The 14,626-nt window shown below is 26.9% G+C and overlaps 1 protein-coding gene across 1 annotated transcript; it reads left to right on the forward strand.

Moving 5' to 3' along the window:
- The first annotated feature begins 314 nt into the window (after nt 1-314).
- On the forward strand, nt 315-14,192 carry LOC129989502 (major facilitator superfamily domain-containing protein 3-like). Its single transcript, XM_056098074.1, has 5 exons — nt 315-1,518; nt 2,514-2,661; nt 5,315-5,436; nt 9,689-9,993; nt 13,470-14,192. Exons 1-4 carry the CDS (start codon nt 675-677, stop codon nt 9,964-9,966), a joined length of 1,392 nt encoding a protein of 463 aa, XP_055954049.1. The 5' UTR covers nt 315-674; the 3' UTR covers nt 9,967-9,993; nt 13,470-14,192.
- Nucleotides 14,193-14,626: the final 434 nt, after the last annotated feature.

A 14,626-nucleotide genomic window follows, 5' to 3' on the forward strand; every position in this document is an offset into this window, starting at 1 on the left:
CAAGTACAGTTGCATATACTGGCATACTACCGTTAAATTCCTTAGGCTAAAAAAGAATGATCGAATCGAGGGTATGTTCACTTGCAGCAAAGTCTCGAGTGGTTTCTTTAAGAGGCGCGGCTATGGCGGCCGTTATTGGAACGGCCCCTAGCAAACTGTTGTTGAAGCTCTGGATTGGAGAAATGTTTTGACATATTACTAGAATGATTCTACAATAATATTTGCATGAATATTGATGGAAGGTGATTAGTTTGTCTGATCTATCTTTTCGATTAGAGATGATCATTGAGATTTCTCTCCTCTGTTGAAATCCCTGCGATTATAAATACTTCTACTTTAACTGCTTTTCTCCTGATCTTGTTTTCGTTTTCTAAATGCCGGTACCGGCATTATTTCTGATCGAATATTTGGAGAAAAATAAGTTCACTTCATGGCATAATTTTGGAATTAAATTACGCATTTAAATTAAATCAAGGAATAAAATTAAAAAAAAATTAGTTTCATTTATGAATGCTATTGGGTTTTGTATTTTAATAATTAGACAATTACTTTTCTAAATTATTGAAATTGAAGCATTAGATTTTTTTTCCGTTTTATTATGAGCGATCGTATTGTATCTGCTGACTGATGATCTGTATTTAAATTATTATAAGCATTAATCTAATTTTGTAAATATGATTTTCAAAATTTTCACTCTTGGTGTATTATATTTTGTTCAAGGCTTACCATATGGATTTCAGGACAAGTTCATTCCAATGTATTTAAGATCGGGAGGATTATCTCATACTCATTTATCTCTCATGAAGCTGTTACTTTTGCCATGGTTGTGCAAAGCAGGCTTTGCACCCCTCATAGATTTATTCTGGACAAAATGGCTTTGGCTTATGTTCAGTTTAGGTGCATTAACTTTTATTTCTTTTCTTGGTATGTTTATCAACACTGAATACTTTGTATTGATGTCTGTTTGGTTGTTATTGTTGAACTTGTTGTCTGCTTTCCAAGATGTTTCAGTTGATGCACTAGCTTTACATATTCTTCAAGATTGCGAAATGGGTCATGGAAACACTGCCCAGGTTGTAGGATATAAACTTGGAGCACTATTTGGTGGAGGAATTCTGTTCTGGGTCCATTATTATCATGGTTGGACTTATCTATGTCTTTCATTAGCTAGTTTATATATAATGTCTGTTGTTGCTTTTTTACCAATGTTCACACAGCATTTACTTATGCAAGTTAATCCTGAAACACCCACAGTAAGTGTTACTGAAAAGCAAACTGTAGAAGAAAAGAAAGATGAAGAAGATTCTGTCCCTAAGCCATTTAGTATTGAAGAATCTCATGAAAACCTAGTAAGACACAGATATATAAAAAAGAGAGAACTTCCATTCAGAGAAGAAGTTCCACCTTTGACTTCTCCTACCTCTGGAAGACGATACAATGCAAGCGAGATCCCCAAAATTATTTTTGCTACCAAAGGAACTATACCAGCTATTTTGTTTTTACTGGTTTATAAATTAGGTGATTATCTTTTACTTGTTATATTCAATTTCTAATAATATTTGTTAACATTTCTTGTTATGTTTTCGGATCATTATTAATGTATATACTTGTTAATTATTTCAGTTAGGGTGTTTAGTATTTTTTTGAAGTTCTGAACCAAATATATAGCAGATGAATTTCTTTTTCCTGCTCTGTTAATTATATTAGTACAAATGCATTGGCATAACTTTTCCTAAAATTAATACATCTTAAGCAGGTAGGTGTTCTCCTGGCAAACTCTCACCATATACTTAGTGAGTGTGGTCATTCCCCTCTTAAAACTTGTATTAATATATCTTTTAATAAAATTGTGTGAGTATACTATGTCGTCCATAGATCAGATTCTTAATTGCTTTAATAATATCAGAACTTTAAATACATGTATCAAGTAATTTTTTTTTTTTTTTTGTTATTTTGCTGTTTAGAAAAATGGTTCAATCAATGGAAATCTCCTGTATAGTTTAATATTTGTTCATATAATTTTATTTTTTAAAAATATTCTGCACTTTGAAGTCCATCAGTCTTTATATTTTTTCTTATTAAAACATTAAAAGATAGAATAAGTTGAATGTTTAGCTTGAAGAGAGGAAAAATAAGAATTTCCTTAAAATTTTAGATTTTATCTGCATTAGAAAGGATCTTTAGAATAGTTTAATAAGATACTATATTGCTTTCAAATTCCTATTATAATCCTTTTAGACTTTAAATTTTAGATAATCTGTCTAGTTGGGAAATTCTATCAATTATTTGCAAAGAAATTTGATACATTTTCTTTTAATCTATTTGAATCTCTAGTGGGCAATAATGCAGAAAATGTTTAAACCTATATATATATATATATATATATATATATATATATATATATATATATATATATATATAAAACTGCAATTCTAAATAATATTTAGTTGGTTAATATATAATTTTTAAAAAAATAGAATATATCCAGTATAGTTGAATTATTTCTTTCCTAGGTGAAAGAGGATCACTTTCAACATTTCCCATTTTTCTAATTGATCAAGGTGTTTCTACCAGAGATATTGGTCTGTGGAGTGGTATTTTTGGACAGTTATGCTCTCTTGCTGGATCAATTTGTAGTGGATGGCTAATTTCTAGAAAATGGTAAACAATTCTCATGCTTTGAGCAGTTTTTGTTTCTGTATTGTGATGTTTTAACTTGGGCATTTTTTTTAGTGTACATTGAGGTTTTGTAAAACTAATTTGAAATTCCTATTATTATTGAGAAAATAACCAAATCATTCCCAATCATTTTTATTTGTATAAAAGAAGAAGTTTTTAATTTGAATAGAATATGCAATGTATGAAATGAACTGACTATTCAAATATGAAACTTTATATTATAGCATATGATGACCTAAATAGCAATTGCTCTTAATCAGTCAAAATTGCATACAGAGCTCTTAAATTACTATCTTTTTCTAAAAGAAAAATAATTATTAAAAAAAATAATTATTAAATATTCTTTCACAGATTTTTAATTTCTGATTTTTTTCTGATCATTTCTGTTCGATTCTTTACTTTGTTTCAAAATCATTAAAAATTGTGGTATTTTTGTTCCATTGTGAAAAAAATTATATTGTTCCATTTGTGAAAATGCTGGTTAAGGAATTGTATTTTATAACTTTCACTTCTAGAATTCTCAGCATCTTTCATTATTTTACTAATATTGAAATAGCATTGATACTAATTCTAATTTGACCATGTCTTAGTGATGTGGATCTATTATTGAAGAAAATATCATATTAGTATAATATTTTTTAAAGAATTTTCATATAAAATACCTAATTGTAGCTAGTAAATAACACTTTCATAGAATATTTAGTACATTCTTCTTTAAATAATCCTTCTAACTAAAATTGTGTTTGAAATAATTAATATTTAAAAAGTGCTAGAATTTATATGAGGTATATGTATTTCAGAATGTTGCCATGTTTCTTGCCAGAAAGAATTAATTTTTTTATTTAAAAAAAATCTTGAGAATTCTATACAAAATGCATAGAGCTGTTAAAGCTATCCAGAATATATTTTTAGAACAACTAAAGGAGTTCTAGCATGAAAATCAATTTTTTTTTGTGCCAGGTAGTAATGAGATTTGTTGTGTCTTTATAAAAGGATACTTTATGATTAACCAGCTGGATGCAAGCAAAAAATTGTTGAATAATGTAGAACTGTGCAAAAAAAAAAAAAAAAAAAAAGTTAAAAAAGTAATAGCATTAGATTTGTATGCAAATTGGTACAAGTCTTTCCATTCTTTTTTTTTTTTTGCTCTGTTCTAAATTATTTGGTGACCTTTCACTTGCACTGGACTAACTGAAAAATGCATCTAAAACAAATATCATTTTTGTTCTGCTAAACCTATAATTTTTCATTTTTAATTTAAAAATTAATATATTAAGTTGTACAATATTCAATAAATGTAGTAAACTGTCATGTGTAAAACAAATAAATAACCTTGTCACTAAAATGTTTTTTAACTATTAGCAATAGAATTCTTCGATCTCGATACTTTTTCTTGTTACTAATGGTGGTGTTATTATAGTTTTACATTTAGAGGGCAAGGCCAGAGCAGAATAATAAACAGTCAGATCCTAGTCATGCCAATTTAAATATTTCCTTGTTTTAGGTTCATTTACTTAATGAAATACTTAATTCAATGTTTTCAGATGAACTTTTCATGAAACTTTTATTCAGTTCATGAAACTTTTATTGAAAATATTCCTTTTACCAAAGATTTCTTTTTAATATGATCATACTAACCCTGAGTTTAAATTTAAGAATGTATGTGCAATCAAGCTTGCCCACAGGAGTTTCTGATCAAATTAACATATATGTTGCTATTAATTATTCTCAATTTGAATGTATTGTATCTATTTTATTATGAACTGTAAGAAGTAAGATTCTGTAAAATATCAAGTTACTCTTTACTTCTTAACATTAATTTACACATTTAACACTTCAAGATAATGATGCAAAATTAGAAATCGCATGAAGACATTTCAGAATTATCTAAAAGACACATTCAGTTCCAAACTTAATAAAGTATGTTTAACATTTAAAATGCAGAATAATATATAGAAAAATGAAATCCTAATATTTCCATTAGTTCTAATGCATGCCAAATATACTGTTTGTTTCTTAGTAAAATTTATCAAAAATACATCAGATACAGTAATCTTCCATCACAAATTATGTAATTACATTTTAAGGTATCTATACTTGATGTATTTTCAGATATTTAGGGAATTGATTCACTAACAGAAAATGACATTTTACAGAAACATTTTTACTTGATGGTAACTTCAGAAAGCTACAACTTGGCTAACAAAAAAATATCCAAATTTTAAATGCTCTGGAAGAAATACATTTCAACCAATTTTTTTTCCCGACATTATCCTACTTTCATGTAAAGAAAAATGAAGAAACGAAATCAATAAAAATGCCTCTGCTCAGTTTGATAATTATCATTGATAGCTTATTTATTTCATTTTGCAGTTTTTGATTCATGATTTTAGAATTCAATGTTTAGGATATTAATCCTAGAGTAATTTCTTAACTGAGTGATGTTTGGAAGCTGTAATATTATTTTGAATAGTACTTGCTGTTAAAAGGTATTTGAAAGCATTTTTTAATGCCTTCATTTTTTATGAAATTTCTGAAAAATGTGAAATGATTTGTTCAAAAAATAAGTCACATTTTGTCAAAGACATTGTTATTTTGCATTATTTATTTTTAATATTTTTTTGGCTGTTTCCAGGAATTTGTACTTTATTCTCCATCTTACTTTAGTGGCAAGAAGTGGACCAATATTTATGCAATTTATAATTGTCAATTTGTGGGATACGGAATTTTCACCTTTTCTTCAATCAGTCTTCTTCTGTAAGTATTAATCAGTTTTTGTGATAGATTTCTTAAAGTTATAACATGTGTATATTCTTGTTTAGTTTTTCTTTCAGGCATTATTTAGAGGAATTTGCCTATATTGTTTAGAAGTTAGTCATTATATTATTCTATATTATTCATTAATAGTAGTCACTAATTTCTATATTTCTGCTGAGAACGTTTTTTTCTGAATACCCATGTCTTTCAAAACTTTTTGAATTTTATTTTGCTGTATTCAGAGCCTAGAAAAGTACTTGATCTTTCTTGATTTTCTTTTCAGAAGTACTTAAAAATTAAGCAAGACTTGCGTGCGATTTTTTAAAAAAAATTCATGGACTGAAGAAAAAAATTGTATTGTAAAAATGTTGCTCTACAATCTTGATGGCATTATGGAAATTTTATGAATGACAACTATAACTTTCAGAAAAAAAGTGAAATTAACCATTTTTTCCAACTATTAAATTCAAACGCATTTTCCCATAACTGTTTGCACTCAGGAACATGACTCTTAGATATTTTTTAAAAATCCTCTCGGCACTAAAATGTTCTCTTTTAGAGTTTTTCACTACTTTTGTCTGACAATCAAACAATTTTATATACACTAAATGACCATTTTTTTATATCATCTGTAGAACATTAATTTTTGAAATGGACTTTTTTTGGTAAATTGAATTTGTACAGGTAGAAATGTACTTACATGTAGTCATTAGATAACTGTTTTTTCAGCAAACGAATTTTTTTAAAAATAGTACCAATATCTATATGAAATTTTTAAGAGGTGGCTTTTTTTAAAAAATAACTTTAAATGCAATTGCAAAAATTTCACTCAAATTGAAAAAAAAAATTTCCCAAACATTAAAAAAAATCTATTTCTAATATGCGGAAGCTATTTTAAATTTGGCAGCTCATTAACATTTGATAAAGGCCTTTTTAATATTTATAGTTTTTCAGTTTAAAATTCTCATTTCAAGACTTTTTTATTTAATTGCAAAAAACTGATATTCCCTATCTCACCCCTAATCTGGTAATATATTTGGGTGAAAACTTAGAGTCATGTTTGGATAGCCAACTTAATAACTTAAACCAATAAAATTACTGTTATGTATTTGTTTCATGTTTTGCTACTTTTCATAACAGTTTGACTGGACTGTTAGTTTTGCCTTGAGAATTTCGTCAACAAAAAGAAGTACTGACATAACAGAATTTTTATACTCCAATTTCTACTCTCTTTGTGTAGTTTGGAGAATGGGGAAGAAGGTGTAGTAATCAGGATTATAACTCCCAGAAGTAATTTTAATTAGGTACAGCACCTGACAATATTATTAAGGAATTCATTAAGTCTTCCTAATGCTTAGATTAGATGCATTATTTAACTTTCATAAAAGCATTATATCTGACATTTTTTTATACATTTAGAGTGTTCTTTTTAAGAATCAGTTCAACCTTTATATCTGCATAGTCTAATATTTGATGAACTTTCAATTAGTTCTAAAGCAAATGAATTTACACTTTCTATTTGGAATTTTAAAAAATAAAGAAATTAGAAGATTTGTGACTGCGTTTTTAATGAACCCTTCCACAGCCAAAAATATTCTACAAGATTTTAATATTCTATGGGAAAGATTTTATCTATCTCACTGGCTAATTCATCAGTAAATTGGAAATTTTTGTTAAAAATATGGATAGACATAGGATAGACATTACCATTTTTAGTACAGGATGTGTAAAAGAATGTCCCTGACTGTTTGAAAACTTTCAATGTCAGGAAGAATGATATTCTTGAAAAGTGTAAAAACTGTAAATAACATTTCTTTGATATTTCAAATAAAGATCTGTATGATGACATCAGAAAATTTATTACTGGATTCTTTGGGGACAAAATGCTAAAAAGCCGACTTATCAGAAGGGGGGGGGGAACACTCAGAAAAACAATCAACAGATTTGAATAATGAATATCAAGACTTATTATATGTCTTCATTTATAAAGTTTTGGATAAGGTATTTCTCGATTATATGCTTGCCAAAAGTGTGAGTGTTTAAATCTGGGGAGAGCCAAACAAACCCTGTTACAAGATGAAATTGTTTCTTGCTCTTCTGGTGAATTCCAAGAAAAAGAATACAATTCTGTTTTAATGGAATTGAATAACTTTTTGAATAATTTTATTTACAATTATGTAAAATTTTAAGGAGTATGAAGTATCTGAAAATTGAATTAATAGATTTTCATTGAAATCAAAGAAATATCAAAAATTTAATATGTAACTCTATAACATTAAAAAATATATAAAATGAATAGAATTTTAAACTTGTACCCTCCTTTTGACAGGAATTATTCTTAACAAAAATTGATGAAGGATTTAGTATGTGTTATCGTTAACTTTAGTAGACTATTAGAAAGAGCAAAGTCCCTATGAATATACAAGGGAAGTTATGAACTTTATTATAACAAATGAAATTCTACTTCTATCATTTTATTGGTAGCCATAGATGTATGTGGAAAGATGTGATAATAGTTATCCATGTGTAAAGCAAGTTGAAAAATTTTGGTTTCTTTTTTAATCATCTTTTTAAATTTTTTTATTTGATTTTTTTTTCTTTATTTTCTCATATATGAAGTACAGAGAAAGTATTATATTTCTCAAAGAATTCAAACTTGAGTTTTTGATGAAATTCCATGTTTTAGATATCTTGCAAGTTCAGAAAACACATTTTTGATATTATGTCTGTGAACATGATTACTCAAAAACTCTTTGAGTTAAATAAATGAAATTTTGTGCATGAGCTTTAGACTAAATTTGTAGACTTCTGTCAAATTTTGAAAGAAATTCTTTCAGAGGAAGTTCAATTGTCAAAATACAAGTTAACATGATAACTACAAACAAAGAGAATTAGGTAGATAAAATTCAGTTTACAAATTTAACATCTAAAATGTAGATACCTATCAGATTTGGTACCAAATCCATTAAGGAGTTGACTTCCTGCCATTTGTAATTTCATAATTATGGAAACACAATAACAAAATGCAGTGATTTAAATGCATGACATTTAGTATGTTATTTTGTTAATTACAATTTTAATTCTGTATTAAATTTTGGTTTCAATCAGTTGGAAACTACGCATCTAAAACATAAATATTCAATTTTTGGGTACTTATTGTTTAATGCCAGAGATTAATTGCTAAAAAAAATCTCTAAGATCACATGATAGATTCAGTAAAAATGTTAAATTTATATCAAGATCTATATTTCTTAACTGTTGTTTTCAATGCCATGCAAAAAATATTCAGTCATGGGAGGGGGGGGGGACCTTTATTGAAGAATATGCAAGAAAGTTTGGGGATGATCATTCTTGCTGGTTTATTTTCAAAAATCTATGATTTAATGTTGCTTGAAGTGTTAAGATTTTTTAAAATTATATTAGATACATTCTATTTTTCAGAAACATAATACAGTATTGTATTTCTTGAGTGTTGTTATTAACTTAAAATTCACACGTAAAAAGAATCTCATTTTTATTTTTTAAGAAATTTTCAGTCCCTTTCTTATCAATTAGGAGTGCCAATTCTTCCTTGAAGTTCCTCCTCCATCTAAGGAAAAATATGCTTTAAATCAGTTCAAATTCGTATGAAAATTAAATTTTAAAATTGCATATGACAAGTTGAATTTTTATCCATATGTGAATTCTTTGCCATATGAAGCAGTATTTCTTAACATATATGAACAGACAGTTTAATTTGCACATTAAAACACTTGATGTGCAGGACAGTTAGGTTATTTCACAATGAACATAAACTATACAGAAACATAAAGTAGCACAATATATATATATATATATATATATATATATATAAAGAAAAAGAAAAAAAAGAAATCTTAACATAGATAATTTAAGGGATGAAGTCATAACTTTACATTTTAGTTGAATGCACAAAATAACTTTCACTGACATCAAAATACTATATAATTAAAGATTAATTGAATATGACTAAAATTTGATAGTAATATTGGGGTAAATAATCGATTTCATTTATTAGATTTTTGAAGTTAAATTGTTTGAATATTAAGAATACATGTTCAGTTATTAGTACAAGGAAATGGCAATGCTGTGTATGTAATTATTAAAGATGTATAATTTTTAATTTTTTCATGCATTACTTTTTAATATTTTAAATATATATTCCAAATGTACCGAGTCTTTATTTCACTTGTAATTAATATTTAACTTCCTTTTTTATTTTCTCACTTATTAGTCTTTAGTGTAGCGAGTCTCTGTGCCCTTGAATTCACTGCAGGATTGGTCACTACTGCAATTTTCACCCTCATGATGGCATGCTCATTGAAAGCGGTTCCTTCTTTACAAGCCACCCATTACTCTGTATTATCCTCTGTTGAAGTAGCAGGGAAGTTGATTTTCTCATCTATTGCTGGAGTTTTGATTGATGTGATGGGGATCGCCAATGTTTACTTCTTGTTCTTTGTTTTGTCATCTTTCTCTGTGTTTTTACTTCGCTTCATTGACATATCATAATGTATCTAGAGCTAGGAGTCTATTAAGGTAATATATTTTTTTATTTGTTCCATATCAAAGTGTATTTGAAAAATAAATTCTTTTTTAAGTATTTGAAAAATGCAGGGTATTATTACTTGATACAGACCTTACATGTTTTCCTTCCATATTTATTGCTTCTTAATACTTATAAAATTTTTCAGTTTGAAAGAAATTTTTTTTCTGATTTTCATACAAATTTATCCTGAGATTATTAAAATATAAGGTTATTAGTACCAGGAAGACCAAGCTTAGATTGGCAATTTTTGTAAAATCGTGTTTTCTTGGAGAATATATTTAGATACGAATCACGTACTGTTACATATGAATCTTTTTCAATCTATGAACTGATAATTTAAATAAAAAAAATCATGAATACACTTAGTTTAACATGTTATTCGAAAGAATTTGCTATATTACAATATTCGTTTTACACTTTATTTATCATTACTTATATTTTTGAACTTACACTCAGTTTTACCATGAGGTCCATAATGTTACTATATGACATTGTCAGTATGAAAGTAGATAGAAAAAGGCTCTAATCTGATTTAGTTATAAAAAAATATCGTGTACGTAAAATCACATTTTTTCAGAAATGACATTTATATAGATAAACTTAAAAAGCAAAAATATTAAATAGAAATACATAAGCAAAAATAAAGCAAAAGCGTGACTTGAACCCAAGGACTGGCAAAATATCTATCAGCCCTTTGTTCTGACCACTATGCTACACTGCTTACACAAATTTAATAACTTGAATAAATGTATTCTAATAGTTGTTTATAATTTTTTTTTTTTTTTTTTTTTTTTTTTGTGTAAAATCATTTTTTAAGGAAAGCACCTATATAGATAAACTTAAAAAGCAAAACCTTATCTAACTATAAAATTTGATCCACATCGGTGAGAGCCATTTCCAAGATATATGAAATAAATATATATACAAGAATTGCTCATTTAAAGATATAAGGTGGAATACTGTTTATATATTTTGTGTTTGAAGTATGTGGAATCAAAGTCAAAATTAGACAAGCATTTGGGAAGTATTTACATATGATATTATCCAGAAGGCCCATCCAAGTTGAGTTTTGTTTCAAGGTACTTAATAGTGATTAAAATCCATATTTTATTCTTGAGAATACAAATTTTCTTACCAAACAGGACTTTAAGATTGAGTAATAAATAAATAAATGAATCTTTGATCCCCTTCAACTGTAAAAGAAATGATACCTTTATTGCATATACTTTTTTTTTGTTATATATTCACTTTGACAGAAAAATCTTTGGAATACTGGAGAAAGTATTGCTTTTTGTGTAATCATATCTATTAAACTACTTATTAGTTAATTTTCATCTTTATTTCCTTCTAAATTATTTTCTTTCCCTCAAAGTAACTCTTCTGAAGTAAAAAGTTGAAATTATTTTATTGCTGTATCCAGATTTTCTCATATCTAAGAAATATAAAAATTTATTGTTGTTATAAATAGAGATCAGACAAAGTATTTAAAGAATACTTATTCGCAAAAGGATTGATTTTGGTGCTTTCCACATTAAATATAAATTTTAAAAAGTTATTTATATTCCCTTATTTTTCTATTTGTCGCTTTATTTATTACTATGGAAAAGTGCTCGTAACTACTTAAATAAAATTTCTGAAAACAGATTTCTGGCATTTTTTCTTTTTTTTTCTTACTGTGATTTTATCATCCTGGCTCTCGTCATTTATTATTAAACCATAATAATTCAGATATTAATTATTTTTATTAAATAGTTAAAGAGAGATTTAATGGATTGTATTAATATCTTGTGATTTAGTGAGAGATTGATTTTCTATTTACTTTGCTGTAAAACAACAGAGAAAAAAAAATCATGATTAAGTTTGGCTTACATAACATGCAAATTTTGATGTATAAGAAAAATCTTTCAAAATATTAAATATAGATGCATGATATCAAATATTTATGTATTTTAAAAAATGTAATATTTTTAGTATTGTAGGTAAGTTGATAATTTATATGTGAGCACATTAGATCTTTCATTGCTCATGCAATGCAACTTGTATCCAAATTAAATTAACCATTTGAGATGTTCTTTTTCACTTCTCATACTTACCACAATAAATATGTGTGCCATTGATTCTGGGATAATCTGAGTCAGATTTATATTTGGATTCTGCTGAGCAATTTAAAATGCTTACAAAAACCACTTTTGGATGATACAGACACGCACATGAAGGCACCATCTTAATAGAAAATCATATATGTATTGGAAAATAATTTTAAATGTAATTTCTCCTTATTTTGATGCACTTCTAGCATTATACTTTGATACATAACACTTAAAATAAATCTTAAGCTGGTAGATCAAAAGGAGCTTTTTCAAAATTCTCTAAAATATCCTTTTTATTCTTCCACAATAATGTTTGGAAAATAGTTTGACATTTCCTAAAAAGATGCCAGTAATATATTTGATGCATTCAATTAAATTTTTTATTCTTGAAAGAATTGCTTTTAACTTCCTTTGCTTGTCGTAATCTTTCTTTTCCCTCCCTTCCACATTCTTGTCATTATCTTGCTTAAAATCTGTAAATTTTTTATAAGACATTATTAAGGCTTCCATTTATTTGCATTTTGCATCTTTCATATATTCATGTCTGAAAAATAATCTAGACATTTTTCTTATACACTTATTTATTTCTAATCTCCCTGAGTATGATTTTGCCCCCCTTCCCCTCCAGCATAAAAAATCGTTTCTACATTTAAATTTTGATATAATAGGACCATGTCTTTTTATACAATTTCTTGGGTACTTTTTTATCAGGAGAAAACATATCCTCAGCAATCCAATATTGATTTTATCCCACTCCAAAATCTAGAGATTTGATTGCTTCATGGTTTATCTTGCATACTTACATACAGAGTAAAATTTCACTATTGAGCTCTGTGTCAGATTATAATTTATAAACTTTGGCAAAAATTTAGGAATAATTTTTACCGCATACTGATAATAAAGAAAAGGAAGAAAGAGAAAAAATTAATAACATTTTCTCTCTCTAGAAAAAAAAAAAATGATGTATTATCTGTTTATCTAAATCAGTAAATATTTAATATGAATATAAAAGCTTTTATTAAAGGAATAAATTATCTTTTTAATACGATTTCTTTCTTAAATACATAGTAGTTTTTACTTTAGAAAATGATGGAAGTACGATAATTTCTTGTAGATTTGAGGGGAGTGTCACAGAGTTCTTTAACTTAGGTTCTTACCCTCTGGACATAACAGGTAAATAGAGTAATAGCATAACAATGAGATTACTTAATAAATGGTTGAATTTCTTGTTGAACATTGTAATAACAGGAGTGATATATTGAAATATTGATTGGATATTTTTCAGAAGTGAATTTGTGTGGTAAAATTATCATGGTGTATTTTATATTATTGCATAAAAATCAATACAGTTTAATGTTTAAATTTTGTAATTTCAGGTTGTGCTGTTTTATATACCCAGAAAAACACCAGTCCAACGTATTGAATCCACTGTGTTTAAGTACAGCTTATATATTCAGCAGCAAAAAGTAGATGGGTATTAATATAAAATATCACTTGAGTTTGTTGTCTAGACTAATATCAAAAATGTGTATTGTTATCTGATTTATATACTGGTTTGAAAACAATGAATCATTGTTTATTATATCATTGCATTGAAAGTAATTTTATAAGTTGCTTGTGGTCTTAAAAGTGATAGTAACAGAGCAAATATTATTAATAGTGAATTCAACAAAATATGTTTGAAATTAATTTAGTTTAACTGCAAGTATGTAGACTCTGTGTAAAAAAATATATTTGTAAATTAATTTTCTTTCCATTTGCTGTTGAATATCACATAGCAGCAATTGGAATTCATGTTAAGTCGTTAGTCCCATGTATTCCAATAAATGATCTGCATGTGTAGATACCTCAATAATATCAAGTATTTGTATTTGATGTTATTCAGATATTAGTTATATCAAATGCTTGTTATAAGTAATCATTGAAAAATGCATGACTTTCAATGTTTATCATGGCATTAGTGCAGTATTAGCATTATAGTCATGAATGATAATAGCACTTGTTCAACATAAATGTTGGAAAGTTGTGTATTTCATCTATTTCTTTTACATTTGCTGTTCTACATTGTAAAATTTACTGATTGTAATAAAGAAATTAAATTGCAGATTAATATGAAAAAAAAAAAATGCTCATATTTATGAAATATTCTCAGAGTGAGCTAAAGTAAAATTAAGTTTTATAGTTTTTTAATTGTTATTTAAAGAATGAATTTTTTCAAATTGTAAATTTTTGAACTTTAATAAGTATGCAATTTACTAGCATGTTTATTATATGCTAATGGAGGCTCTGGTAAATGTGGGATTCAGCATAGGCTTTGTCCAGTTTTGAAAGTCTCCGATTGGACTTAGTTTAAAAAGTTTTTTGATGAATGTTTCACATGAACAACAAACCTAAAATGCATGCATGTTGTCTTTTTTCACAATCATATTTTCAAATAGCATTTTTCACATATTTCAGTCTAATCTTCTTTGGCACAACGAATGGTTATGCATGCAGTGGTCATTTTCACTTTCAATTTTAACCATCAATTTTA

Source organism: Argiope bruennichi, chromosome 10, assembly GCF_947563725.1.
Source record: "Argiope bruennichi chromosome 10, qqArgBrue1.1, whole genome shotgun sequence".
Classification (NCBI taxonomy): domain Eukaryota; kingdom Metazoa; phylum Arthropoda; class Arachnida; order Araneae; family Araneidae; genus Argiope; species Argiope bruennichi.